General features: G+C 37.2%; 1 protein-coding gene across 3 annotated transcripts in view; it reads left to right on the forward strand.

The window, feature by feature from the left end:
• The window catches only part of LOC149803481 (zinc finger protein DPF3-like), an 81,437-nt gene that overhangs the window by 34,818 nt on the left and 19,471 nt on the right, over positions 1-27,148 (forward strand). For 2 of the 3 annotated variants that reach the window (XM_089953207.1, XM_089953208.1), the window contains exon 7: positions 3,796-3,843. The exons of the other annotated variant lie outside the window; for it this stretch is intronic. In XM_089953207.1, the coding sequence (XP_089809333.1) occupies positions 3,796-3,843 (48 nt within the window). The remainder of the gene's footprint in view (positions 1-3,795; positions 3,844-27,148) is intronic. 3 annotated transcript variants of the gene reach the window in all.

Below are 27,148 nucleotides of genomic sequence, written 5' to 3' on the forward strand. Positions count from 1 at the left end.
CTTGTGTTTTTACAGCCAATATATCCATTTTACTCCTTCCTCTGAACCATTATCAGCAAAACTTTAGTTTGTGACTGCTATACGTTAATTTTGAATCCTGAAACACAAGACTGCTGTGTCCAAATTAGCCTGTGTTTCAGAATGCTTTCATTGATGATATAACCTGTGCATGGTACATTACAGTTTCATGAAGTACTAATTGTTTGTGTTTCTGCTATTGATTGTTGTCCTGTGTTAAATGTATCATATGGTAGTAATTCTTTGTTTTTTATATTTTTCTTCGTCTTTCTGTGTAGGTTTAAAACATTATATTCATAGTATTATATGTAAGATGCCTTAACATTAATGATAAATTATTGTTGTGTTGTTCATTTATCGTATCTCAGTACCATATTTTTATGGTGAACAATGTAGTCAACGTTGTTTTAAAAGCTTCATTTACACAATAATGTGAGTATATATGTACAATAAAATACAAGGTTTGTGTCATACAGAACAACCTTGGGTGTTGATGGGTTATCAGCAGAATAACTGGATCTGATTCTGTTTGTGTCAAATTTACACACCAGAACAGATCAACTAGAAAATCCTGCATCTTAGTTTAAAGTAGTATTGTCTCCACGTTCTATTCAGTTATTCATTCCCCGACACACATCCTAGTACAGTTCCTCCACCCAAACTTTTGCCCTTGTAGGATGTAAATATGAATTGAGATTCTGTCAGTCTATATGTGAGCCTCACAAAATCATATCCAAGATTTTAAAGTCATTGTCTTGACTTGCATATGGTGAACTTAAGGCTGCAACATTTAAACATACAAATGGCTCATTTGTTCTTACTGAATGTAAATGTTTACAAAATCAGAAATAGTATAAATGAATATGCACATGACCATGTTGACATTGCTCCTTCCCATTCCAACAAAATGATATATTTCTATGTTGCTGCTTAAGAGGGCTGTTTAGTCAGATTTTTCACATTGCATAGGAATCAGTTGGAAACAATCCAGAGTTGGTGAGAATTGGTTGTACCACACATTAGACAAGAGGATAATTTACAGATAATACTGAAGAAGAAAAATTAAAACTACATTATTTACCTTGAAAAACATGCTCATTACTGGAATCTTCAGTGAGTAGTACTTAATTTTAAGAAACACCATTTTAAGTTTGTAAGCCATTTACAATTTCTTAGTCATTGCAGATTCCTCAAAAGCATCCCATGTGCATACAGTATTCATTCCAAGAATAGAAAAAGGCAGGACACAAGGGTTCTTACTAAATCGAAATTTGGGGTCATTTAGAAGGAAAAAAAATAGGTTGTAAAAATGTCCTTGCCTGTTTATTCCAAAACATTATCAAGTTCTCTTGCTTTGAACCTTCTGTACCAGAATTCCTCATGCTTGCATAATGATTCCACTGCAGAATTTGTTTTGAACATTTGAGTCGATATTCTTTCATTGAAAATAAATGCAGCAATGTTATTCCAGAAGAACCCAGGTTCTTTTCTTTTCATTTCTGACATTGATCATTAACTGTGTGTTCTCAGTTGCACAAGCGAATCAAAATCAGGATGACATTACTGTTGGCCCAGGAAATGACTGTCATATCCTTCTTTGTCAGTGATTTCATTCTGTTCAGGAAACCAGCTTGGGATGCACTTCATTCAGTCAGTTTTAACAATCCTTTATCTTCATTTTCTGGGGTCTTATTTTACATGCCCTATAAGCACCATAAAAGCGATATTCTTGCATAAGAGATGAAAAAAGGTAATTGATGAAGCCTAGTATGAACTCGATGCATATGTGACTTACAAAAACATTCTGTCTTAAAAGTGCGAAAAGTCATACAGTAAATGAAACAGTTGCATGTTGAGTGAGGTATGGCATGCGGGTTTTCAGTGGCTTGATTTAAATAAATGTCAGCTGTAAGCCTAACATGCAGATCAGGAATCTGTTAGTTAAATGGAATTGTTTCATTTATTGTATACTGTGTACATGTTTAGAAATTGTGATAAATGTTGCAGCCTTGGTGTATCATTCCACCAATACCAATTAATACACAGATAAGCAGGATTAGATTGTCCCCACTTACTGTCAACCTTTAGCAGAATTAGATTGTCTCTCTTTTTAATGTCAAACTTGAGCAGGATCAGATTGTCCCTCTTTATGTCAACCTTTAGCAGGATTAGATTTTCCCATTTATTGTCAACCTTTAGCAGAATTAGATTGTCCCTCTTTATGTCAACCTTTAGCAAGATTAAATTTTCCCATTTATTGTCAACCTTTAGCAGAATTAGATTGTCCCTCTTTATGTCAACCTTTAGCAGAATTAGATTTTCCCATTTATTGTCAACCTTTAGCAGGATTAGATTTTCCCATTTATTGTCAACCTTTAGTAGGATTAGATTGTTCCCATTTATTGTCAACCTTTAGCAGGATTAGATTGTTCCCATTTATTGTCAACCTTTAGCAGGATTAGATTGTTCCCATTTATTGTCAACCTTTAGCAGAATTAGATTGTTCCCATTTATTGTCAACCTTTAGCAGGATTAGATTGTTCCCATTTATTGTCAACCTTTAGCAGAATTAGATTGTTCCCATTTATTGTCAACCTTTAGCAGAATTAGATTGTCCCCATTTATTGTCAACCTTTAGTAGGATCAGATTTTACCTAATGATCACTTTGGTGCCTGTGTGCATGTCAGCCTGTATGTCTGTTCATTGTCAACTTAGATTAAACTCAAAGTTAAAGTTTCTCCTTTGAATGCAGTCCCCAATCACATTAACATTAGGAAAACCAATTCTGCCACCTCCTGAATCTAGCCCTCCCAAAAGGACGAAACAATTTGTCATTCCTGTTTATATATCATATGGTGAATGGGAGGAAAGTCCTACCCACATGAACATCATTTGGGGGTGGCAAGTGTGGCGACCACCCCAGGCCCCACTCTTGAAGGGGCCCTGTGCTTCAGGCCTAAGGTCGTCCTTATGACTTTGTCAAGCTATATTCTCCACCAAATTGCGAAAGTTGATCTAGTCTAGACATAATCAGTGTTTGCAGTAGCATACCAATCGAGATACTGATATTCTGGCCCCGCGCGCTCATGGTCGGCCCTAGGTCCCACGTACTCCTAACACCGCCTCTGCCTACCCATTATGACTCCCTACCAGAGCAATGTGGCTCCCCATGAACTTGATGTGTACCAGTTTTAAGCTTTTGTTGTGTATTATCAACATAGTACTGCAAAACCTCCTATAATCCTTGAATATTTCATGATTGCAACACAACCATCCATCAAGTCAGTATAATACCATAATTATTCTAGTGTATGTGCTGCTTTAAAGTCAGCATCCTTCAAATCAAAAGTAGTTAATTTGCATCTTATATCGTGAAAATTCTGAGAATAAATTTTGAAATATTTTCGTACAAATTTATTGTTTTAAGTAAAATTGATACTGAAGAAAAATCAAATTCTTTTTGCAAGTGTAAAAATATAATTATTTTATTCTTTAATGTCCTTATGATTCAAATAGAAGTAATACCTCAAAGGTAAAGCCCATTTTGATGACAATTAACCTCAAAACCAACAAATATGAATGCAGTGGCATTGACGATAATTAATGTCGTGTATAGGTGACTAGCAGTGGATGCCTAAGTATGTTGTTTGCTGTTCTCTTTGTTCTTGAATTGGTTATGCACAATGATAATCTGAGCACAAGTTAAACTATCACACTCACTGCATGTTATAGAGCAATTAATGGCTAATCCTATTGACTGATGTTCTCTTTCACAGGGTTCCCACGCTACCGGGAAATTGGGAAAAAGTCGGGAGGAAGAATAGGTTTGTTTCCAACTGGGAAAAGCCCTTAAATTTTGTAAATATTGATGAAAGTCAGGGAATAACGGGAGATTATTAGCCAACACTTGATGACAGAAAAATATGTAATTGAGTCACAACTGAACTGATTTCAGGTTAAATTTATTGATTTCTTATTGGGATTATTGGAGGTTATGGAACTTGTCAGTCAGTTGTGATACAGTTACTATATGGATCATATGGGTGCTTGCCCTAAACATGCTTGTATAGTTAATCCAAGCGCTTAGGTGATTGGGTTGGTCATGTAGACATGTTACCCTTTGGTCCACTCCACATCTGTATCTTTCTTATGTGGAAGACTAGACTACCAGTCCAGCATCACACTGTACCAATATGTCTGTGATGTGTGATCTTGGTAAATGTTAGAGAAAAATAAAGCTTATCTTCTCCAGTTCCACTTCTGGTATGTAAATTTACCAAAAGTATACTGTGATAAATCTTTCCTTATTAATTTGTAGTTTGTACCGTGAACACAGTGTTAAGCATTATTGTCAATAGTAACCTTCAACATCCCCACCTCACCTTTGCAGTGAAATTAACTATTAGACTTTGCTAAATTCTAGTGACTTATGGGGTAACTTTCAATGTAGAATCCCATGTTCTGGGTATTCCTGACAATGACTGCATTAAATACATGGTCCATAATCTAATTATATTTAATAAGCTGGGCTCAGGAAAACCACTCATCCTCTCTTCTTGACCTCATAAAAATTGGCAGTGCCAAGAAATACAGTACTGCTTACTTGTCACAGGGCCAAGTGAATGCAGATTCACACCTTAAGTATATCTATGCATTTTCTACCTTTAACACACTGTGTAGCTCAGCATCAAGTATCAGTTAGTTTTGTCTGTTTTTCCTAATTTTCAGTATGGAACATGTTGCAGAGGAAGCTGGTGTTGCATTTTAAACAGGTACCTGATGCAAATTTGATACAAAAATGGGTTTAGCTCATGAAAATATCTTGTTTAGTGTGAAGATGGCAGGCTGTAAGCCCTTCTGGTATCAAGCTTGTGTAGGATGCCAGTGGTTGTTTAGTGTGAAGGTGGCAGGCTCTAAGCCCTTCTTGTATCAAGCTTGTGTAGGATACCAGTGCTTGTTTAGTGTGAAGCCAGTAGGCTCTAAGTCCTTTTAGTATCAAGCTTGTGTAGGATGCCAGTGGTTGTTTAGTGTGAAGCCAGCTGGCTTTAAGCCTTTCTAGTATTAAGTTTGTGTAGGATGCCAATGGTTGTTTAGTGTGAAGCCAGCAGGCTCTAAGCCCTTCTAGTATCAAGTTTGTGTAGGATGCCAATAGTTGTTTAGTGTGAAGCCAGCTGGCTCTAAGTCCTTTTAGTATCAAGCTTGTGCATAATGCCAATGTTGTTTAGTGTGAAGCCAGTAGGCTCTAAGCCCTTCTGGTATCAAGCTTGTGTAGGATGCCAATGGCTGTTTAGTGTGAAGCCAGTAAGCTCTAAGTCCTTTTAGTATCATTCTTGTGTAGGATGTCAATGGTTGTTTAGTGTGAAGCCAGCAGGTTCTAAGCCCTTCTGGTATCAAGCTTGTGTAGGATGCCAATGTCTGTTTAGTGTGAAGATGTCAGTCTCTAAGCTTTTCTGGTATCAAGCTTGTGTAGGATGCCAATGGTTGTTTAGTGTGAAGCCAGCAGTCTCTAAGCCCTTCTAGTATCAAGTTTGTTTAGGATGCCAGTGGTTGTTTAGTGTGAAGCCAGTAGTCTCTAAGCCCTTCTGGTATCAAGCTTGTGTAGGATGCCAATGGTTGTTTAGTGTGAAGCCAGCAGTCTCTAAGCCCTTCTGGTATCAAGCTTGTGTAGGATGCCAATGTCTGTTTAGTGTGAAGAGGGCAGTCTCTAAGCTCTTCTGGTATCAGGCTTGTGTAGGATGCCAATGGTTGTTTAGTGTGAAGCCGTCAGGCTCTAAGCCCTTCTGGTATCAAACTTGTGTAGGATGACAATGGTTGTTTAATGTGAAGATGACAGTCTCTAAGCCCTTCTGGTATCAAGCTTATGTAGGATGCCAATGTCTGTTTAGTGTGAAGACGGCAGTCTCTAAGCTCTTCTGGTATCAAGCTTGTGTAGGATGCCAATGGTTGTTTAGTGTGAAGACATCAGTGTCTAAGCCCTTCTGGTATCAAATTTGTGTAGGATGCCAATGGTTGTTTAGTGTGAAGACATCCGTCTCTAAGCCCTTCTGGTATCAAGCTTGTGTAGGATGCCAATATCTGTTTAGTGTGAAGATGGCAGTCTCTAAGCTCTTCTGGTATCAAGCTTGTGTAGGATGCCAATGGTTGTTTAGTGTGAAGACATCAGTCTCTAAGCCCTTCTGGTATCAAGCTTGTGTAGAATGCCAATGGTTGTTTAGTGTGAAGCCAGCAGCCTCTAAGCCCTTCTAGTATCAGGCTTGTGTAGGATGCCAATGTCTGTTTAGTTTGAAGACAGCAGTCTCTAAGCTCTTCTGGTATCAAGCTTGTGTAGGATGCCAATGGTTGTGTAGTGTGAAACCAGCAGGTTCTAAGCCCTTCTGGTATCAAGCTTGTGTAGGATGCCAATGGTTGTTTAGTGTGAAGACATCGTTCTCTAAGCCCTTCTGGTATCAAGCTTGTGTAGGATGCCAATGGTTGTTTAGTGTGAAGCCATCAGGCTCTAAGCCCTTCTGGTATCAGGCTTGTGTAGGATGACAATGGTTGTTTAATGTGAAGACGGCAGTCTCTAAGCTCTTCTGGTATCAAGCTTGTGTAGGATGCCAATGGTTGTTTAGTGTGAAGACATCAGTCTCTAAGCCCTTCTGGTATCAAGTTTGTGTAGGATGCCAGTGGTTGTTTAGTGTGAAGACATCAGTCTCTAAGTCCTTCTGGTATCAAGCTTGTGTAGGATGCCAATATCTGTTTAGTGTGAAGATGGCAGTCTCTAAGCTCTTCTGGTATCAAGCTTGTGTAGGATGCCAATGGTTGTTTAGTGCGAAGACATCAGTCTCTAAGCCCTTCTGGTATCAAGCTTGTGTAGAATGCCAATGGTTGTTTAGTGTGAAGTCAGCAGGCTCAAAGCCCTTCTGGTATAAAGCTTGTGTAGGATGACAATGGTTGTTTAATATGAAGACGGCAGTCTCTAAGCTCTTCTGGTATCAGGCTTGTGTAGGATTCCAGTGGTTTTTTAGTGTGAAGCCAGCAGGCTCTAAGCCCTTCTAGCATCAAGCTTGAATAGGATGCCAATGTTTGTTTAGTTTGAAGACAGCAGTCTCTAAGCCCTTCTGGTATCAAGCTTGTGTAGGATGCCAATGGTTGTTTAGTGTGAAGCCAACAGGCTCTGAGCCCTTCTAGTATCAAGTTTGTGTAGGATGCCAATGGTTGTTTAGTGTGAAGCCAGCATGTTCTAAGCCCTTCTGGTATCAAACTTGTGTAGGATGCCAATATCTGTTTAGTGTGAAGATAGCAGTCTCTAAGCTCTTCTGGTATCAAGCTTGTGTAGGATGCCAATGGTTGTTTAGTGCGAAGACATCAGTCTCTAAGCCCTTCTGGTATCAAGCTTGTGTAGAATGCCAATGGTTGTTTAGTGTGAAGCCAGCAGGCTCTAAGCCCTTCTAGTATCAAGCTTGTGTAGGATGCCAATGTCTGTTTAGTTTGAAGACAGCAGTCTCTAAGCTCTTCTGGTATCAAGCTTGTGTAGGATGCCAATGGTTGTTTAGTGTGAAACCAGCAGGTTCTAAGCCCTTCTGGTATCAAGCTTGTGTAGGATGACAATGGTTGTTTAATGTGAAGACGGCAGTCTCTAAGCTTTTCTGGTATCAAGCTTGTGTAGGATTCCAATGGTTTTTTAGTGTGAAGCCAGCAGACTCTAAGCCCTTCTAGTATCAAGCTTGTGTAGGATGCCAATGGTTGTTTAGTGTGAAGCCAGCAGGTTCTAAGCCCTTCTGGTATCAAGCTTGTGTAGGATGCCAATGTCTGTTTAGTGTGAAGACGGCAGTCTCTAAGCTCTTCTGGTACCAAGCTTGTGTAGGATGCCAATGTCTGTTTAGTGTGAAGACGGCAGTCTCTATGCCCTTCTAATATCAAGCTTGTATAGGATGCCAATGTCTGTTTAGTGTGAAGACGGCAGTCTCTAAGCTCTTCTGGTATCAAGCTTGTGTAGGATGCCAATGGTTGTTTAGTGTGAAGATGGCAGTCTCTAAGCCCTTCTGGTATCAAGCTTGTGTAGGATGCCAATGGTTGTTTAGTGTGAAGACATCAGTCTCTAAGCCCTTCTGGTATCAAGCATGTGTAGGATGCCAATGGCTGTTTATTGTGAATCCAGCAGGCTCTAAGCCCTTCTAGTATCACGTTTGTTTAGGATGCCAATGGTTGTTTAGTGTGAAGCCAGCAGGCTCTAAGCCCTTCTGGTATCAAGCTTGTGTAGGATGCCAATGGTTGTTTAGTGTGAAACCAGCAGGTTCTAAGCCCTTCTGGTATCAAGCTTGTGTAGGATTCCAATGGTTGTTTAGTGTGAAGACATCAGTCTCTAAGCCCTTCTGGTATCAAGCTTGTGTAGGATGCCAATGTCTGTTTAGTGTGAAGACGGCAGTCTCTAAGCTCTTCTGGTATCAAGCTTGTGTAGGATGCCAGTGGTTGTTTAGTGTGAAGCCAGCAGGCTCAAAGCCCTTCTGGTATCAAGCTTGTGTAGGATGACAATGGTTGTTTAATGTGAAGACGGGTTTCTCTAAGCTCTTCTGGTATCAGGCTTGTGTAGGATTCCAATGGTTTTTTAGTGTGAAGCCAGCAGGCTCTAAGCCCTTCTAGCATCAAGCTTGTGTAGGATGCCAATGTTTGTTTAGTTTGAAGACAGCAGTCTCTTAGCCCTTCTGGTATCAAGCTTGTGTAGGATGCCAATGGTTGTTTAGTGTGAAGCCAACAGGCTCTGAGCCCTTCTAGTATCAAGTTTGTGTAGGATGCCAATGGTTGTTTAGTGTGAAGCCAGCAGGTTCTAAGCCCTTCTGGTATCAAGCTTGTGTAGGATGCCAATGTCTGTTTAGTGTGAAGACAGCAGTCTCTAAGCTCTTCTGGTATCAAGCTTGTGTAGGATGCCAGTGGTTGTTTAGTGTGAAGATGGCAGTCTCTAAGCCCTTCTGGTATCAAGCTTGTGTAGGATGCCAATGGTTGTTTAGTGTGAAGACATCAGTCTCTAAGCCCTTCTGGTATCAAGCTTGTGTAGGATGCCAATGGCTGTTTATTGTGAAGCCAACAGGCTCTGAGCCCTTCTAGTATCAAGTTTGTGTAGGATGCCAATGGTTGTTTAGTGTGAAGCCAGCAGGTTCTAAGCCCTTCTGGTATCAAGCTTGTGTAGGATGCCAATGTCTGTTTAGTGTGAAGACATCAGTCTCTAAGCTCTTCTGGTATCAAGCTTGTGTAGGATGCCAGTGGTTGTTTAGTGTGAAGATGGCAGTCTCTAAGCCCTTCTGGTATCAAGCTTGTGTAGGATGCCAATGGTTGTTTAGTGTGAAGACATCAGTCTCTAAGCCCTTCTGGTATCAAGCTTGTGTAGGATGCCAATGGCTGTTTATTGTGAAGCCAGCAGGCTCTAAGCCCTTCTAGTATCAAGCTTGTGTAGGATGCCAGTGGTTGTTTAGTAAGAGCATAGTAGTCTTTTGATATGTACTGTGTTGAGTGATGACACAATCTCATTATCTGTTGTAACTCATTTATCCCACAGAGGAGTGCATGGAAAGATATTCCCAAAGATCTGCCTAAGTGGACTTTTATATAAAGGTATATAATTTGTAAGGGCTTGTCACTATTTGAAACAACCCTTTTCTAAAAGCCTTTCTTCTTATGAACATTTGTGTTTAAGCAGAGTAAAGCTTATTCTATAATTAAAATGAGCTATTTGCAAATTTATGTGAATTTCAATTGTTACACTTTTATGTTAATTTCAATAGTTAAACTTGTTTCTAGTGATACATCATGAGTGTTTTGATACATGGTCATATGTTTAATTCATATGTTATGGGAGAGTCTCAAAATAGAAACAGCTTTTGATTTTCAAAATCCATGATTTTGAAGTCGGAATGTTTTTTAATGCCATTCAATAATGGTCATAAATGAACCTTGAAAAAAATGATTTTCCTCCAAAAGAAAAGACCTAGAAAATTTTTGTTTTGAAAAGTTTTCATCCCTGAATATACAATGCAAAGAAATTTAAGTCAGACACCAAACTCCATACATAACTTTTTAGACCATGTGATAGTAATATAAATTAAGGCAAGTGCTGTGGGAATGATCATATACTTCTAAAGTGCCAAAAACAAAAGCTATTTCCTATTTGATTATCTATCTATTAGCGCCTCTACCAGTTGTACAGCCTACTAACATTGAACCAACAGATTCCTCCAAGTTATTCTTGCAGTTAAAATCTAAAACTTAAGTTAAAAGTTATGTCCCTTCACCAGTCACCCCGGTAGAGTTGAAAAACAAAAAATAAAACAGTGTAAATGACACTCGCAACATATCGGAGATGTGTGGCCACTGTATGATCACTAAAAAGCAACGGATAGCTGATAATGCAAAAGTCCATGACTGCAATACTGCATCCTGAAAATTCGATGTAGCAAGAAAGAGTGTCAGTAGATACATGAAAACAGATTATTCATCACCCATTGGCAAGAAAGAGTGTCAGCAGATACATGAAAACAGATTATTCATCATCCATAAATACGAAATATGGAAATTACAGAAAAGGTGAGCAGAAGTTTGACTACCTTACTGAGGTAAAATGATAGTATTATAGAATGGGTACTCCAGCAGAGAGACATGCTGTTACCAGTTTCCACTATTCTCATCAACAAGGTTGTCATCCTTGTCAAACCACATAATAATGGTTTCTGCGCCTGTAGAGGTTGGCTGCAACAGCTTCTGTTGCATCATAACTTGGTTTACAGATTGTGTACTTCTCTGGACCAGAAGTTACTCAGTGACCTTTACACAAAATGAAGTGATTTGCACCAATTTATGTACATGCAGCACCTGAAATATTATTGTCACCTTCACCGAACTGGCAATATGGATGAGACTTCTGTCCTCTTTGATCTGATTCCCTGATAGACCAGTAAAGGCAGAAAGGAGCAAAGTCTGTTCTCGTGTGCAGCACAGGATCAGAGTAAACATAACTTATTGCAGTTCTGAGTGTTGCTGCGGATAGTACCTGCCAACCAGTATGTTACATAGCTGCCAAGTGTCCCATTTTTCCATACTTGTCCCATATTTTGAACCTGAATATGACTTAAGTTTTTCTTGTTAAAAATCTGTTTTTCTAAATAAATAAAATAAAATAAATTAAAATTTTCTTTGTGATTTTCTGTTTATAACTGGCACAGGGAACCATTCTGAGAGTAAATGTATCACATGGATATAGGGATATTGAGTTCTAAATTGTGTTTGGTTCATTCTAAATCAAGGCTACTGTGCCAGTCTTTAACCGCCATATTCGATTGCATCAACAGTTCCTGCTGTTGCTTATCTCATCTTCATAGTATTTAACTTCTAATCATGTCAAAAAGGAAAGCAGAAGATTCAGAATTTTTTCCTACAAAGAAAAGAAAACAACTGGGAGGACAACTGTGCCATCATGTTTAGATTTGTGAAACCATCTAGCAAAGGAGAACACCTTGCATTTTGCAAATTGTATAATTGTGATTTCTCTTTTGGGCATGGAGGTGCCAATGGCATAAAGCAGTATCAGAAAGCTAATAAACATCAGCTTGCTGCTTCATCGTCAACAACTCGGCCTGAACTTGTGACATTAATAAATGCCAGAGAGAACCTTGATGTAATTTGATCGAAGTTTGGTTGACGTGATTTGTTTTAGAAATGAACCGTTCTCAGTTACTAGTGTTGCTGGCGATTTATTTTGCACACTTTTTCCACACAGAAAAATCACAAATTATTACTAATGTGTAAGAAGGAAAACAGTTCAGTGAAAAAAATTGCACAGAATTCGGATCATCAATCAAAGATCGTACATTAGAATTGATAATGATTGAAAAAACAAGGTGTGGAAGAATCTCCCATAAACAGCCTGAGTCTGAATGTGTATTGCATTCTTGCACCTTCTGAATAGGCACCCAAATGGAACAGGCTTCCCCATTCAGAAAGTGCAAGAGTGCAACACATGCATCTTTGACATGAAGTAAGTTACTTTTCGGATGATTGTAGATGTTGTAAATAGTTACATATGCATTAAAGTTTTAACAATCAGTATTTGTTCCTGAAAACTGGTATTTTTGTCAAAAGCAGTCAATATTTTGTCCCCTGGGGTTGGCAGCTATGATGTTATATTTAATGGGAAGAGAGTGATGCAGATGAAGATTCCTTTGCATGCGCTTGTTGGATTCCAGGAAAAAGGGTGGGTGGACATAACTCATATGAAATTCTGGACAGTGAAAATATGTGATAAGCAAACCCAGCCTTGGGACAATATGCTAGTTTTAGACAGCTTTGGAGGCCACATCTCTGATGATGCAGTGTAATTTCTAAAAGGGGCAAGACAATGCAACAATGAGCCCAGTGGTTGCCCATCTAAGCTGCATTTATAAATAAGCCTTTGTTGGCCCGAATGAGAAAGGAGTGTGCGGAGGTCATCTGCAGCATGCAGGTCCGATGACAAAGGGAAGATAAAGCCTCTTACCAGATATATGTTAGTAGATTGGGTATCAAAGGCCTGAACTTCTATTTCTCAGAGACCAGAACTTACGAAAAAAAATTCTTTCCTCGTAACAGGAATTTCAAACTTCCAGCATGGAGCCAAGGACCTGCTAAAACAAAATGATTCAGTACGGCCAAATATGGGTGTTGCAGTAGAGTCTGATGATTTCTATAGTTTAAAGGAGAATGTGTAGTCAGAGAAATTTATACACTTAAGTTTTGATGATTTAGAGGAAGAATTCAAGGGGTTTGAACCAGATGATATTCCAAAGGATTATGAATAATTGTGATTCTAAAATTTGTGCTTGTGACTGATGCTGCGGTGACTTTGCATTTGACTTTACATTTTAGAAACTGGAATGTCATGTTCCCATTTAGCATTGATGAATGTTGTATTCCTGTTACATGCTTAATACAGGATTACTAAATGTGATTAAATATAACAAATGTACAGCTTCTTTTAACTTGTTTGTGATTTTGCTTTTCATTCCTCCTTTCTCTCACACACTTATGTATTTACTCAAGCTACCTCTCTATCTCTCTTATGGCGCCTGATCACTTTTATGTGTAACCACTCATTAATATAGCATGGGTATGTGGGAAAGCTTGCCAGTAGCTTCTCGTGGGTCGGTGGTTCTTCCCTGGGTTTTCCAGGGTTCTTCCTCCACCAGTTATACTGGCTGCCATGTAAAGCCTATCTAGTGCTGAAAAATGGCATTAAACCCTAGAACAACAACAACAACAACTCATTAATGAAAATAGATTGAATATGAAGAAACAAACATTTGATACATTTTGTTCATTTGGTACATTTGTATATCTGTCACTTTATTTGCATAACAGGGCAGTGTTATATGACTAGCTTTTAGCTTTATTGGTCATAGACCAGAAGAGATTATGGGGTGGTCTGTTGTCTATCTTTTGTCTGTTTCCATCTCTTGTCCATTTTCTATACATCCATTAGCACATGTTCTTGTTGCTTTTCTTAAACTACTTTTCCTTAATGAAGATGGTGTCAGTCTGATGTCCAATATGGCCACCACAGCAGCCATCTTAAAAATCATGTTATTGCTAATTCTGAATGCAAAGTCGTATGCTGAAAATATTGTTATCTTTACTCTATTCAGCAGGCCTTTTTTGCCAGTAGATGTCTTGTACCTGGTTGATCCTAAAAGAAAATGGTATGTTCATCCATTATGAGTGCCATGATGACCATTTAAAAAATCTTGTCACTTCTGTCCCTGAATGGATAATCATTTTGACCATTGGTTTTCATCGAGTCCTAATGATAATGATGCAAATTGTACTACCATTGTGGCTGCCATGACAGTTTTCAAGATATTGTTGTCAGTACTCTGCGTGAATGGATGATCATTTGGACAAGGTTTTCAGTAAAAGACTAACAATGATGTCTACTTTACCCTAAATGAAAATAGTGCAAAGCTGACATCCAATATGTGTCCCACAGCAACTAATTTGAAAATCATATTATTGCTGAGGAATATCAGAGATGGTTTCGACACTTGAAAGTGTAAATTATGAAATGGTCTTATCTTGAATTGCTGGAAATTCTTTTAATGCATTAGAACATAAGGGACTTGTGCTCTTTTTGGAACAACAGTTTTGATGCCCAGAGGCAAAATGAAATTCCCTGCTAAGTATCACCATTGTTTCATAATACCTGTGCTGCAGAATGGTACCACTAATTATGCACACCACTTTTCTGTTCAGCACACTGTACCCTAAAATGGCCAGTCATGTGACTTCATAAGTACATTAAAACACACAACATGACGTTATTATATGGTTAGTTTCACTTTTTTGATAATTTACTAATGGTTAAATAAGCAATGTAATATAACATGGTATGTCCATGTGGTTCTTGGCATATAAATGGGAAAATGGATATCATAATTAAAACAAGAATGAACTGGTTTTTTGTAGTGGTGTCAGTTGATATTGAAAAATTGCAGTGCCCTTGTATGTAAGGATGATCATTGGTTTTATTGTGACTTGCACTACATTTATGTGTTAAAGGGAAGTCAGTTTATTAGATAAAATTCCAGTTAAAAACAATAGATCATGACACAGTAACAGTCATTAAATCTTTTTTTTGGATAGAAAATAGAGTATTAGAATTGATTTAAAATATTTCACCTGTATATAAACAAATCATAATTTTCATCCAAGTTGGCACCTTCAGATATTAAACCCAAAAAAATTCATTTATTATGAGCACTTTTGAAACTTTAAATTGGCTAAAAAGAGTTCCTTAATTAGTATGAAGATTATAGTTTGTATCAGTCAGGGTGTATACAATCTTGAAAAGTGTATCGATCAGGGTGTACAGTCTTGAAAAGTGTGTATCAATCAGGGTGTACACAATCTTGAAAAGTGTGTATCATCAGGGTGTATACAATCTTGAAAAATATCAATTAGGGTGTACACAATCTTGAAAAGTGTATCAGTGAGGGTGTTCACAATCTTGAAAAGTGTATCAATGAGGGTGTACACAATCTTGAAAAGTGCCAGAATTTTGGTGCTCACCTTGAAAAGGGCTTGAATTTGAGGTCAGCTCCAACAAAAAACTGGAAATGTTGAAAATACTCAGTACTTGAAAAGAGTTTATTGGAAAAACATTAATTTATTGATATAAATATATTTATAAAAAAAATATAAGATCTGTTTAAATTATAATCTTGATCTTTCTATAATTTTACATCCATGTTGGATCTTTTATGTGTTCATTAGTAGCTACAATTGGGATTGTAACCATCTCATGTTGAAAATGAATTTTTGCTGTGTTGTTTGGGCTGTTAAGACAGATAAACAGAAGTTTTTCAAGTACTCGCTGATGGGAAGCCTGTTTTATACAAGATTCCCATGAGTATACTGTATATATGGGTAAAACCAAGTGATAAATTAAGTGCAGTGTCTTGCATTTGATGAAAAACATTGGATCAGCAGTAGCTGAGGTTACTTTAATTCTGTAAGTTCTGAAGTTTTGTTGATTGTGGAGACAATACTGTTGACTTAAACACTGATAAAAAGTCTTAGAATGGCATGTTTCAGCCCTTGTTTGCACCTAAATTTGCTCAAAATGAGTGGAAAATTGATTATAGAACACAGTATTATTATTTACTTAGTTAAAATTGAAGACAAAATACCACAGACTCCTCTAATTGCCTAGTGGTTATAGCGTCCACCTCAGATGCTGGAGGTCATGGGTTCGAACCCCAACCAAGTCATACCAAAGACTTGTAAAAACGGTACTAGCTGCCTTGCTTGGCCCTCAGCATTAAGAGGTTAGTGTTAGGACTGGTCAGCCTGGTGTTGGGATAATGTGACTGGATGGGACATGATGCCACATGTCCGGCATGATGTTCCAGTGCTAGACATCACTATAAACTGCCACACTGCAGACATCATAGTGATATGACTGAAGAATTGTTAAAGCTACATTAAAAATCCAAATACAATTATACCAAAGAACCAGCACAAACTATTAGATCTCCAGGATCTGACAACTCAGCTGAAATTGTCTATGCTTTTGATCTTATCCATTAGCATAACTAGAATGTTAATATAGCTGTAGTAACACTAGCTAGATAGTGAATGTACACACTGATTTGGTTTGGTTTGTTGCATTTTTGTATTAGTAGGTTTCTTTCGTGCTGATGCAATTGAAGTAACATGCCTTGTCCAAGGACACACCACAGTAGCTGGTCTGATGGTAGGATTTGACCCCACATGTCGAGTCCATTGAAATAACCACTGAGCCTCGTTGACTCCATACATGCTCTGGAGTCCCATGGCAAGAGTGAAAAGCATGAAAAAATGAAAAATTGAATTTAGGAATAAATTTATAATGATCTTTGCTTAAAATTAAAAAAATTAAGGAGTCTGTGGTGTGTGGAACTTTATGGGGATTAGTTTGATTGATGTCTTTTTTGCTGTACATTATGCACAGGCAGTTTCAGCGCTAAGTCAAGCCGAGGATCCAGCCAGCAGCTATGCATACACTGAAGTCAGCAGCTAAGACAGCTGTCCAACAGACCATCCAGCGCTCTCTCTGGCTATCTGTATAGGCAAAATGAGCCATGGCACTTGTCTGGCAGCTGATCGAACTGGCAAGTCATTTGATTACTGATCATCAATTGAAGAGATACTGTGACACACTTAGAGATGATCTCAATGTTTTGTCCATAACTCTGGAAGTTTTGTGCAGATATGAAAATAGTGCCAGAAAAGGAAAGCCCCCACAGTGAGTGATGGGATAACTTCAAGGACTTAACAGATTCAGATTCCACAATGGAATGGACCGAGTTCAGCTTTGAAGTGCTGCCCAGGAAATACATTGTGTGTTGCCAACTTCCATATCAGATCAGACATAATCAAAACTGTTGGCTGGCATGCACATTCAACCTTCTTGAACTGGTATCTCCATGATCTAACTTTGTAGAAAGAAGGATTGAATTTGGTGGGACCAGTGGTTGTGGCCTGGATAATCATCAGGTCCAGCTGATGTCGGCACAACATCCTCATGGTCATAGGTTTTGTGCTTTAACTAGAATTGCTAGAATTTTTAACTGTGACAAGGATTTTCTTCTTATCCATGTATGGTCATCATGGGTTACTTAGGGGAATAGGCTGTCCCAAATATAGGGAGTCCAGCTATTCTTTCCTTGATGGATGACCTTGGTAGAAGTACAACTGAAAAGGTTTAATTTATGGTCATTAGTAATTTCCAATCCTCAGAGCAAAAATATCTTTAGAATTCCAAAAAATTTCTGCATTATCACACTGCCGCCATCAGCAACTAATGTTGATCACATGACTTATAATGGTCACGTGACATGAAGACAATGGTGTAGATGGTGAAGGGTTGATTGAAATATGACAGCCGAGGCCCACACTAAAAAGGGATGAGGGGCTTGAATTACCACCCATCTACACCATCTACAGTGATCATGGTAGAAGTTAAGATGCTGAGCATTTACTTGTACTTTTGCCTATTCTAATAAAATTAATGTGATGGGGGAATGTGTTCAAAGGAGAAAGCAAGTTTCTTAGTAAATTATGTTGCTTAAGAATACTTACCTGATCATATTACTCTGAAACCCATCCACAGCTTCTCTACCAAAAATGAACAGCTTAGTTGATGTGCCACTCAGATTAATGGTAACCATCCAGTTGATGGGTAGCCTCCTTGCAGTGGTATGGAGGAGGGATAATGGACAAGAATTTCTGTTATATTGATAGAAAAGATGACTTTGTTGTCATTCTAGGAGGGTTGTATTTGGGAGGTAGCAGAGGTTTTTTCCAAATGCAGCAGTTTGGAGTGGGTTTCATAGCAACTACATCCTCAAGAGGGGGCTAAACGGGCTAACTTTGTACATGTTCATATTTTATTTTTGTATTGTGTTTGTACTTTTAAACATGGAATAATTTTATTTTCCCCAGTATAGATATTGTTATACTTTGAATCATGAAACATATAAATGTGGCACAAATAGATTCATATGACTGTGTAGGTTGACGTTGTTGTGTCTGTACTTTCATAAATGGAATAATATTTTTTGCACCCTGTAAACATACTGAACTTGGAATGATGAAACTTGGTGAGGTAATGCCTTTGATGTAAATTATACCTTCATCACCAACATAGGTTACTGTGACCCATAATTAGCACTTCACTGACTTCAAATGTTGTATTTTAAGTTTAATTCTCAAGCTATTTTCATGCAAAAGGTCGATGAGCTTCTTGGTTCATTTTACTTTCCTAGATTGTTAGTTGTGCTTCAGTGACTAAATTTTTTAAGCTTTTAATAGAATAATCAAAACTGGATGATTGTGTACATCTCCACGGATAAAAAAATGTCACTGTGACTTACATTTCACATTTTAATGCCTTAGATTGTTTTTGCATTTAGGTGTTGCAGGTTTCGTACATACTGTCCTATCTAGAATCTTGAAACTTGGTTATGGGATTAATCTTCATGAGCACTATTCCCTCAGTGTAGAAGTAGGTCATTATGACCTATATTGAATGCATCACTGGCTTCATTTAAATTTAGTACTTGATCTTCAAAAAGAAAAAAGTAATCTCTGGTTCTTGTCAACTTCTTATTGCACCTCTACTTTGATATCATGGGGAAAAAATGTTCTTTTATGACTTCATGGCTTTCATGCACTGTGTATGTGCGTGGTGGGTTCATTGGCTCATCAGAACAACACTGATTATATAGATTAAAATTTCATTTCAAAAGATATAAAGACAAAACAATTGCAAACAGCTTAAGTTAGAAAAATTGGCCAACTTTTTGTTGTCATGATCGATTTAGTGGTAATTCTTTTTCTGCATGAAAGCTTACAATGGCCACTGGAGACTACTGAGAGCATTGTAGAGGTGAGCTATGTAATTAGATTCTAATCAATACCTGTTGACAGTTAATGCCTGCAATTTTGTTTTTGGCTGTAGGTCCTTTGTAGAGAGACTGCTCTGGTGGCATAGTGGTTAGAACATCTGCCTCGGATGCGGGAGGGCACAGGTTTGAACCCCAAGCTGGGTTCATACCAAAGACTTACCAAAAGTTTACTAGCAGCTGCCTTGCTAGGCGCTCGGCATTAAGAGCTTAGTGTTAAGACTGGTCATCCTGGTATCAGGATAATGTGACTTTGTGGGACATTGTGCTACATGTCTGTGGCATGATGCCCCAGTGCTAGATATCACTATAAACTGCCACACTGCAGACATTGTAGCAATATGACTGAAATTTTTTAAAGCTACTTTAAAAATCCAAATCACACACACACACTCACACACACACATACACTTTTGCAGAGAACAAAGAATGATACAGCAAACAAGATTCAATTATTATGTCAGAATTGAGTTTTTCCTCTAATCAGCAGTCTGAAATTCCCTAATGTGAAAACACCTTTTTTTACAGTTAAGGTCTGCAGTCATGACATGATGGTAATTTACAGGATTTTTTAAACTTTCTCTAAGACAGTTTGAATGAAATGTTATTTATTTTACTTATCTTGCGCTTTTACACATAAACAAGTCAAATTTATGGCAGCCTTTAGGAGACATCTTCACTACCCAAGGTTCCAAGATGTTAACCAATCCACACCTTGATGGATTGATCAGATATTTCAGTGCTTCAGGTCTGTTCATTTCATTGGATGCAGCGGCAAGCCACCACATGCAATGAAACTCAAGTTGTTCAGTTCTGAAAACTGTTTTTCATGATCGAGACAAGGGAACACATAACTGGAGTGGACTCCATAATAATTAACTTTTCACTGCCAGTCCATGTTTGCACAAATACACCTGTGATGGCTTCTTTCTGATACATAGTCATACTTTCGATGTTTAACTTACCAAGTATCATTTTGAGGTCAGTTGCCTCCACCAGTTTCAGCCAATGTGCAATGCACTTCTGTTACACACTGTTGGTTAGTTGGCATTATATGCTAAGAGATGTGATTCTTGAAATCGAATAGATCTTGCTTGGACAAACACTGAAATGTCTGCTTGATCCACCAAGATGTAGATAGGTTATCATATCGGAACCTTGGCTAGTGAAGATACTTAGGTGAAGGCTAAAATATCTGTTGGGGATTAACATTTTTATAGGGACTGTATAAGGTCTGCTTTCTAAAGGCTGGGGTCTCTTTACCAAGAATAGCCTCACAATCTGGTTTGATTTTGTCTGATGAGAAGTTTATGGTGTTGGTTACTTTTTATGTAAGGATATTTGTTAATGTAGACATTTCCACAGCTGCATCTGCATTGGGCTTTCTGGAAGAACATTTTTAAGATGATTACATTATGTGTTTTTTTAAACGTTTCTGGTGATACAGGCAGTTCCAGGTAGGCAAATGTACCTTCTAGGCTTGCTATTGGCATATAACTGGAAATGTCATTTGAAAATCCTTAAATAACAATCATTTATATGGACCACTTTTTAATGTCTTTGCTGCTCAGTACAGTGATACATATGGTCACACAGATCTGCTTTTGTATTTTGTACTTGCTCGCAAATGGAATTATTACCTGTATTACAGTTGGTAAGTTTGTCTTTTTTCTGTTGAAATTTTTAATTGTAAAAGAAACTATTAGATCTTATATGTGTGTGTGTGTATATATATATATATATATATATATATATATATATATATATATATATATATATAAATGAGAAATCCCTTTTTATGTGATTATCTCCAGTGTATGACACTATGTCAACAAGGCACTTTGTTGAGAGGCACTTTGTTAAAAAATGTTCATGGGATCAATATTGGTTGAATGGTCAAATTCACCTTATGTACAAACTCTGCTCACTTCATTAGTGTTCTCTTCTAGTCAGAACAGTCATCAAAGTGTTTTTTTTGACAAAGTGTTGTTCACCAGATTCTCTTGTGTTGATTGATGTAATCCATATTCTTTGGTTGATTTTGCAGTAATTAAATGACTAGCAATAGACCACTACTGTGTTATTTCAACTTGCTCCTCAGGTAAGGCAACGGTCAGTTTTCCCACTCTTCTAGCCACCAGCCCTCCCTTTCTCTCTCCAGTTGCATACCACCTGCTGATCAGCCACTGGTACTTATGCACCTACAAATGATAGTAGCCATATTTACATGTGCTTAAGGTGGTTCGCTTTGTAAAATCAACTTTCACTGTGCATCTTGAAATTATGTGATTATTACATTACAGTGCTGTCGATATGAGGACAGATTTTAGCACTTGCAGCTCGGGGCAAAATTGAAAGTAAAATGATGTTATTGCAAACTTTGTATCTTATGGTATGGCCCTTCATCTGTCATCGGCCAACAGTTGCTGTATTCAACTTATAACAGACCTCGAAACTAAATTTGGCATAGAGACCTGGCATATAAGCCTTTGTTGTTTGTACAGATGATTCCAATCCACCATCAAGTAAATGTAACTAAAAATATAAAAGCTTTAAAGTACTCCTTCAAAAAAACTAAGGTTTTTTGATAAAATTTGACTGAAGTCATCCTAGCATGAAGACCTTTTAAGATTATAGAATTAATTCTGGTCAAAATCAAATTTGGCTACCATTTTGAAAAATAGATAAGCCTGACCATCATCCAATAACAGTTGCTTCTTCTAGATTAGTTTCAGTCAAATTTGGCACAGAGCATTCTCACATAAAAGCCTTTCAGTTATGTACAGATGATGCAATCTACAATCTAATATGGTCACCATTACTGAAAATAGAATAACCTTTAAATGACTTCTCAAAAACTGCTAAATGCAAACCTTGACAGAAAGCAACCTAGCATCAGGACCTTTCAAGTTTGTACAGACAGTGCCGATTCACCCTTAGTTATGGCCATCATTGCTGAAGAAGAAAAAAAACAATGAACAGAATTTGATCAAGTCTGATCGTGGCATGAAGACCATACATATTGTTTTCAAATATTTCTTTTCTGCCTCAATATAGCCACTGTTACTAAAAATACACTAAGTTTGTAAATCTAAAAAATAACGAGAGTTTTATCACATTGGCAAATAGCATCCTATCATGAAAAAACCTGGATGATTCTGATGTGCCATGAGATATGGCTACAGTTAATCAAACTAGAAAACCTTGCAAGGATTTTTGTCCAGAAATACTGAATAGAATTGACTAGACTTGATTAAAAGCCTCCTGGCATGAAGATCTTTAAAATTTTGCAATTTATCTCCCATCAGGTGTGACTGTTGTTACTAAAAATAGAAGAACCTGCAATATCTTCTAAATAACTTGCTTAACGGAATATGACCAATTCTTGGCAGAAAGTTACCTAGCTTGAACAGCTTGCAGATTTATACACAAGATGCCATTCTGCCATCAAATATGTATCAAGTATTAAAACATTTGGACAAAGTTTGATTGAATTGGACCAAGAAGGATGCAAAGTATCCTGGAATAGGGCCCTTTTAGTATTAGGCAAATGATGCTGATGTGAAATCAAATATGGATGAATGTAGAGAAACGGGAAAACTTGGAACATTTCTTTTCTTGACTTATTCAATCAAGAGAACTGAAAAAGTTTAAAGAGAAAGTATCCAACTGACTCAGATTTCTTGACCAACTGCTTTTGCATTTGGCTATGAGGCTGATGTCAGAACAGGTCAGAAATCTTGGGTTCACTTGGGCCTCTTGTTAAATAATGAAAAACAAAATTATACAATTTTAAATTATAATGATAATTAAAGTAAATGATAATTAATGAGATGTTTTGAATTCTTAAGCAATATTTATAACATGCCATGAATAATTGCTGGACTTTATATTGCAGAATATTGATGTGATCTCAGAAATTGTGTCCTTTTGAAACAATTCAATTTACAACATACTATTCTTTGTTTATCAGTTAAGATCATCTGTGATCTTCATCCTGTGTCAATTTGATGAATTTTAAATACTCGTTTATACTCATTTATTTTATGGACTTATTTTCCATATTTTTCCATGTAATGAATATCCTTGGGAATGGATTTTCAGATTTTGTATCTGTAATTTCAGACATGAAATAATGAGGATATAATGTGGGATTTTAATTGTTTAAAATGTTAAAAATTTTGTTGCAATTTTTTGAAACCCGTGTAAGAGATGATTTACTGACAGAAATGTTTGATTGTAAAGTCTACCTGACCGTACCTGATCTCAGTTTTAATGATGCTCACATTTATAGAATTCAAATTTTGTGAAATAGTTCCTTATTGAGTTAAGTCTTTGTGTTGAACTGGTATATCTTACTAATCCATTTATCCAACATTAATTACCTCCTGGCCTAATATTTTCCAATTATCTGATGTTGAGTGAATCACTCTGATATGCCTTGAGGTCACGATAATGAATAGCTGACACAGGTGTTCAGTGAAGTGGTCAGTGAATATTATTATGGTTACATCTTGATTAATTAATCATGATTACCAGTAGGTAAACAGAGCAGAAGTGTCAAATGAAGAACTCTGTCCAAAGGTTAAATCTCTTTATCTAATAATTACATTTATTCAGCAATGTTTAGTGCTAAAGACTTTTGGATAAACTGAAGTGGATGGTATTTTTTTGTGGAACATTTCTTCTTTTCTTGTTCCGTGATCATTATTAATAAAAGTATACGTAAATTGGATCCTTTGCATATTTTCAACAGGCACATTTTACGATTGACCCAGTTTGATCAGAAAGTATTTGCATAAATGTTACATTTCGATTCAGATCATTTATTAGTTTTACACAAATTGAAGATAGAAGAAAGTTGTGAGACGAAACAAATTCTAATAGATTAATGAGAGAGCAAGTCGCAGAATTGAAAATTGTATAGTGCAGCACTTTTCAGTAGACTCAATAACCAAACATGTCGGTTTTTCCTTGGTCAAATGATGGCAACTCAGTGTACTTTAAAAATCTTGTATGAAATGCCTCCCACTAATCTCCTTTTCTGATAGCAATTAAGAAGTCCATAAATGCCACCATCTTTAATGAATTCGTCATGGTGGGACATAAACATTCACTTTGCCAGAATGATAATCACAGATTTTGACTTGTGTAGGTTAATCCTGTTTGCTTTTAAGGCATGATTTATACTTACAGTTCTGTAAGTTATATGGTAGCCATGTTATAGTGAAGTACAGACAGAATCCACCCCTGGACGAAATCACCCCCAGGACAAAATCTCCCTGGGATAAAATCGTCCCATGCAGAATGAAAGATGGGACATAATCCTCTCCCATAAACTAAGTTTATCCCATTTAAACTTTTTAAACCATCACAAATATATATTTTTGTGTGTCATCTTGGGCCCTTTGTAGTTTTGTTTTGGCGTACCTTGAGTAGGTAAAAGACATAGTGTACAGGTTAGATGTTAGATCTTAACAATGAGATTAAGATGCTTAATAATTGTTTTGATCTAAACGATGATTATATGGGCATGTGTTTTGCCACTTCATTTTCATAAGCATCACTACACACTTTTAATCCATCACATTAAATATTTCCTAGATGAGGGGCCTCGAGTGGCCCAGTGGTCTAAAGCGCTCACTGTTACAGATCATTGCCATCTCACCTCTGTCTGTGTGGGTTGGAGTCTCAGGTTCGGTCATTGTGAGTATGTGAGAAAGCTTGCCAGTATCTTCTTGTGTGTTGGTGGTTCTTTTTGGAGTTTTCCCAGGTTCTTCCTCCACCATTTATACTGGCCGCCATGTATAGCCATATATAGCCTATCTTGTCCTGAAAAATGGCATTAAACCCTACAACAGCAACTTCAGAGATGTTTTTAACACTTGCACAATTACTGCAGACTTTGATCACAGTTATTTACATGTGACCATCCTGCACAGCCATGACTGAATTAAATATGAGGTATATTAATGATAGGTCTTTGTTTGTTTTCCCCATTCCATTTTAAAATAGGCCAGTACTGTATCTTTAAGCCCTATTCTATAATGAACATACTGAAAACACGTTACCAGTATAGATGTATATTTGTGACAGTTTTAAAAGTTTACAAACTTAGACTGGGAAGAATATTATGTCCTGTCTTTCACTTTGCGTTTTGGGAGGGAAGGATTTTGTCTTGAGTGGATTTTGTCCTGCACCCTTTTATAGCAGCATGATGTATGATGTGGGAATGCCTGACCAAGCCACACTGTCTTGTTTATGCCTGAGAGCAAGTTGAATTTCTATCACAAATCATAAAATTAAAAGCAGCTTTGACTTTCTAGCTTATTGTAATCACACCCAATCCTGTATTCACCTGCCCATAGCCAGGAATCAGCATTTGCTCATTGATACTTATTTCTTTTATCTCTCTTTTTATCCCTCTGTCAGTCCGTCTGTTTTTATGTCTGTCTATATGATTTAGCTAGTAACAGTGCTGGTCAGCTGGTCAAGTGATATAATCATAGGCACAACTAGCTGGAGAGATTTTGATGATTTCATAAGCTTTCACTGCTACACACCTTTAATGATGACCCTTCATTGTATATACATGTATATTATTAGTATATTCACTGTATACTGTCTATAGCAGGAAATGATTCCTTGAGAAATTTTATGATTTCAAAGTTTGTGAGTTTGTAAAAATAGCATAGTGACTGAAAATGTGTCAGTAAAGATATGTGGAAAGTTGATCATATTTCTGCAGCTTAATCTGAAAACATATGACAAATTAGCATTCTTGTCAGTTGAATTGCTGTTGAGTTTGATTCAGACTTTGGTGGACATACTTTTGTAGTGGAGGTGAATCTGAGAGGAACTGAAAACTGTCAGTTTATGGAAGATATAACAAGGAATCATAATCCAAGCTCAAATACGTGTTATTGCTCTCTGGCATGCATCAGATGTTATATGTTATGTTTTTGAAAGCCACGTTGAGGATGGAAAATTTGTATAGCAGTTGGAATTTAATTGGGGAATGAGTTAGCACAGACAGGCATTGTAGATAATAAAAAAATTCTTTTAAGTAATGTAAAGGTAGAATACATCTGCACTGAATAATGCAGATTTAGTAAAGACTTGTTCAATTGTTGTTTTCAGAATTAATAATTTTTAAAATAATTTTTAACCAAATAGCATACCTTTTAAACCACTGTGATTCATCATCTGCAACAATCTTCATGTTCCTAAATAAGTTTTCATAATTTGTGTTCAGCTGTGGTGTTCAACTTCCATTTTCTGATGAGCACTAGAGTAATTTCCATTTGGGAAATACTTGCTTTTTTTTGTATTATGCTCCCACCAGGACTACTGTATATACTTGCTTATAAGATGAGTCTGCAAACAGCAAAGATCCTGATCTTTGTAACATAATGTGCCTGCATATCAGGGTCAACGTTTGTTTTACTGATTACTCAAATAAGCTGCACAGAACCAGGTCTACCTACACATTATATGATGGCAGGATATGGGTCTGTGAAGTTTGCAGTTTGACTTTTCTTATAAGTGAGTACATATAGTATGGAAGGGGCATATACTTCTGGACTCGTCTGTTCAGCCTATGTATGTGTGTATGTATGTATGTGTTTGTGTGTGTGTGCGTTTTGTACTGCCTTTGCATGCAGAGAAGCAGATGAGTTTCTCTTTGAGTTTTCAATGTATATAAATGAGAATTTTATTTGGGTATCTATAGTAATAATCTGTCTGACCCCCACATAGTTTGTCACCTCTTGCCAATTTTAAAAACTGAAGGCAATAAGGATACCAGACTGCAAGCAACAAAGTGCCTGATCTGCCATAGCAAAATGTGCCTGCAGATCCAGGTCTGTGTTATTTATTTCACACATTATTCCTAACAAACTGCACCGATTCAGATCTACTAGATCTGGGTCTGTGCAGTTTGCACTTGGACTTGTCTTATAAACAAGTACACATGGTGGTCATTTCATTTATTAATTTCTCATTTCTAACATAGTCATGGGTATCTAACACTGTCATCTGTTTGCATTTCAAACCAACCAGGAATGTCTTTATTAACATGGTTGCCATATTTGCATGGGCGAGTCTGTTCTTTTTGACAACAGATATGATGTACCAGTTATTTTGCCGTCTTTTTTAGTTTCTAATAATTCCATAATTTTGGAGT

The sequence above is a fragment of the Sinohyriopsis cumingii genome, chromosome 3 (assembly GCF_028554795.1).
Source record: "Sinohyriopsis cumingii isolate HCF-2022 chromosome 3, ASM2855479v2, whole genome shotgun sequence".
NCBI lineage: Eukaryota > Metazoa > Mollusca > Bivalvia > Unionida > Unionidae > Sinohyriopsis > Sinohyriopsis cumingii.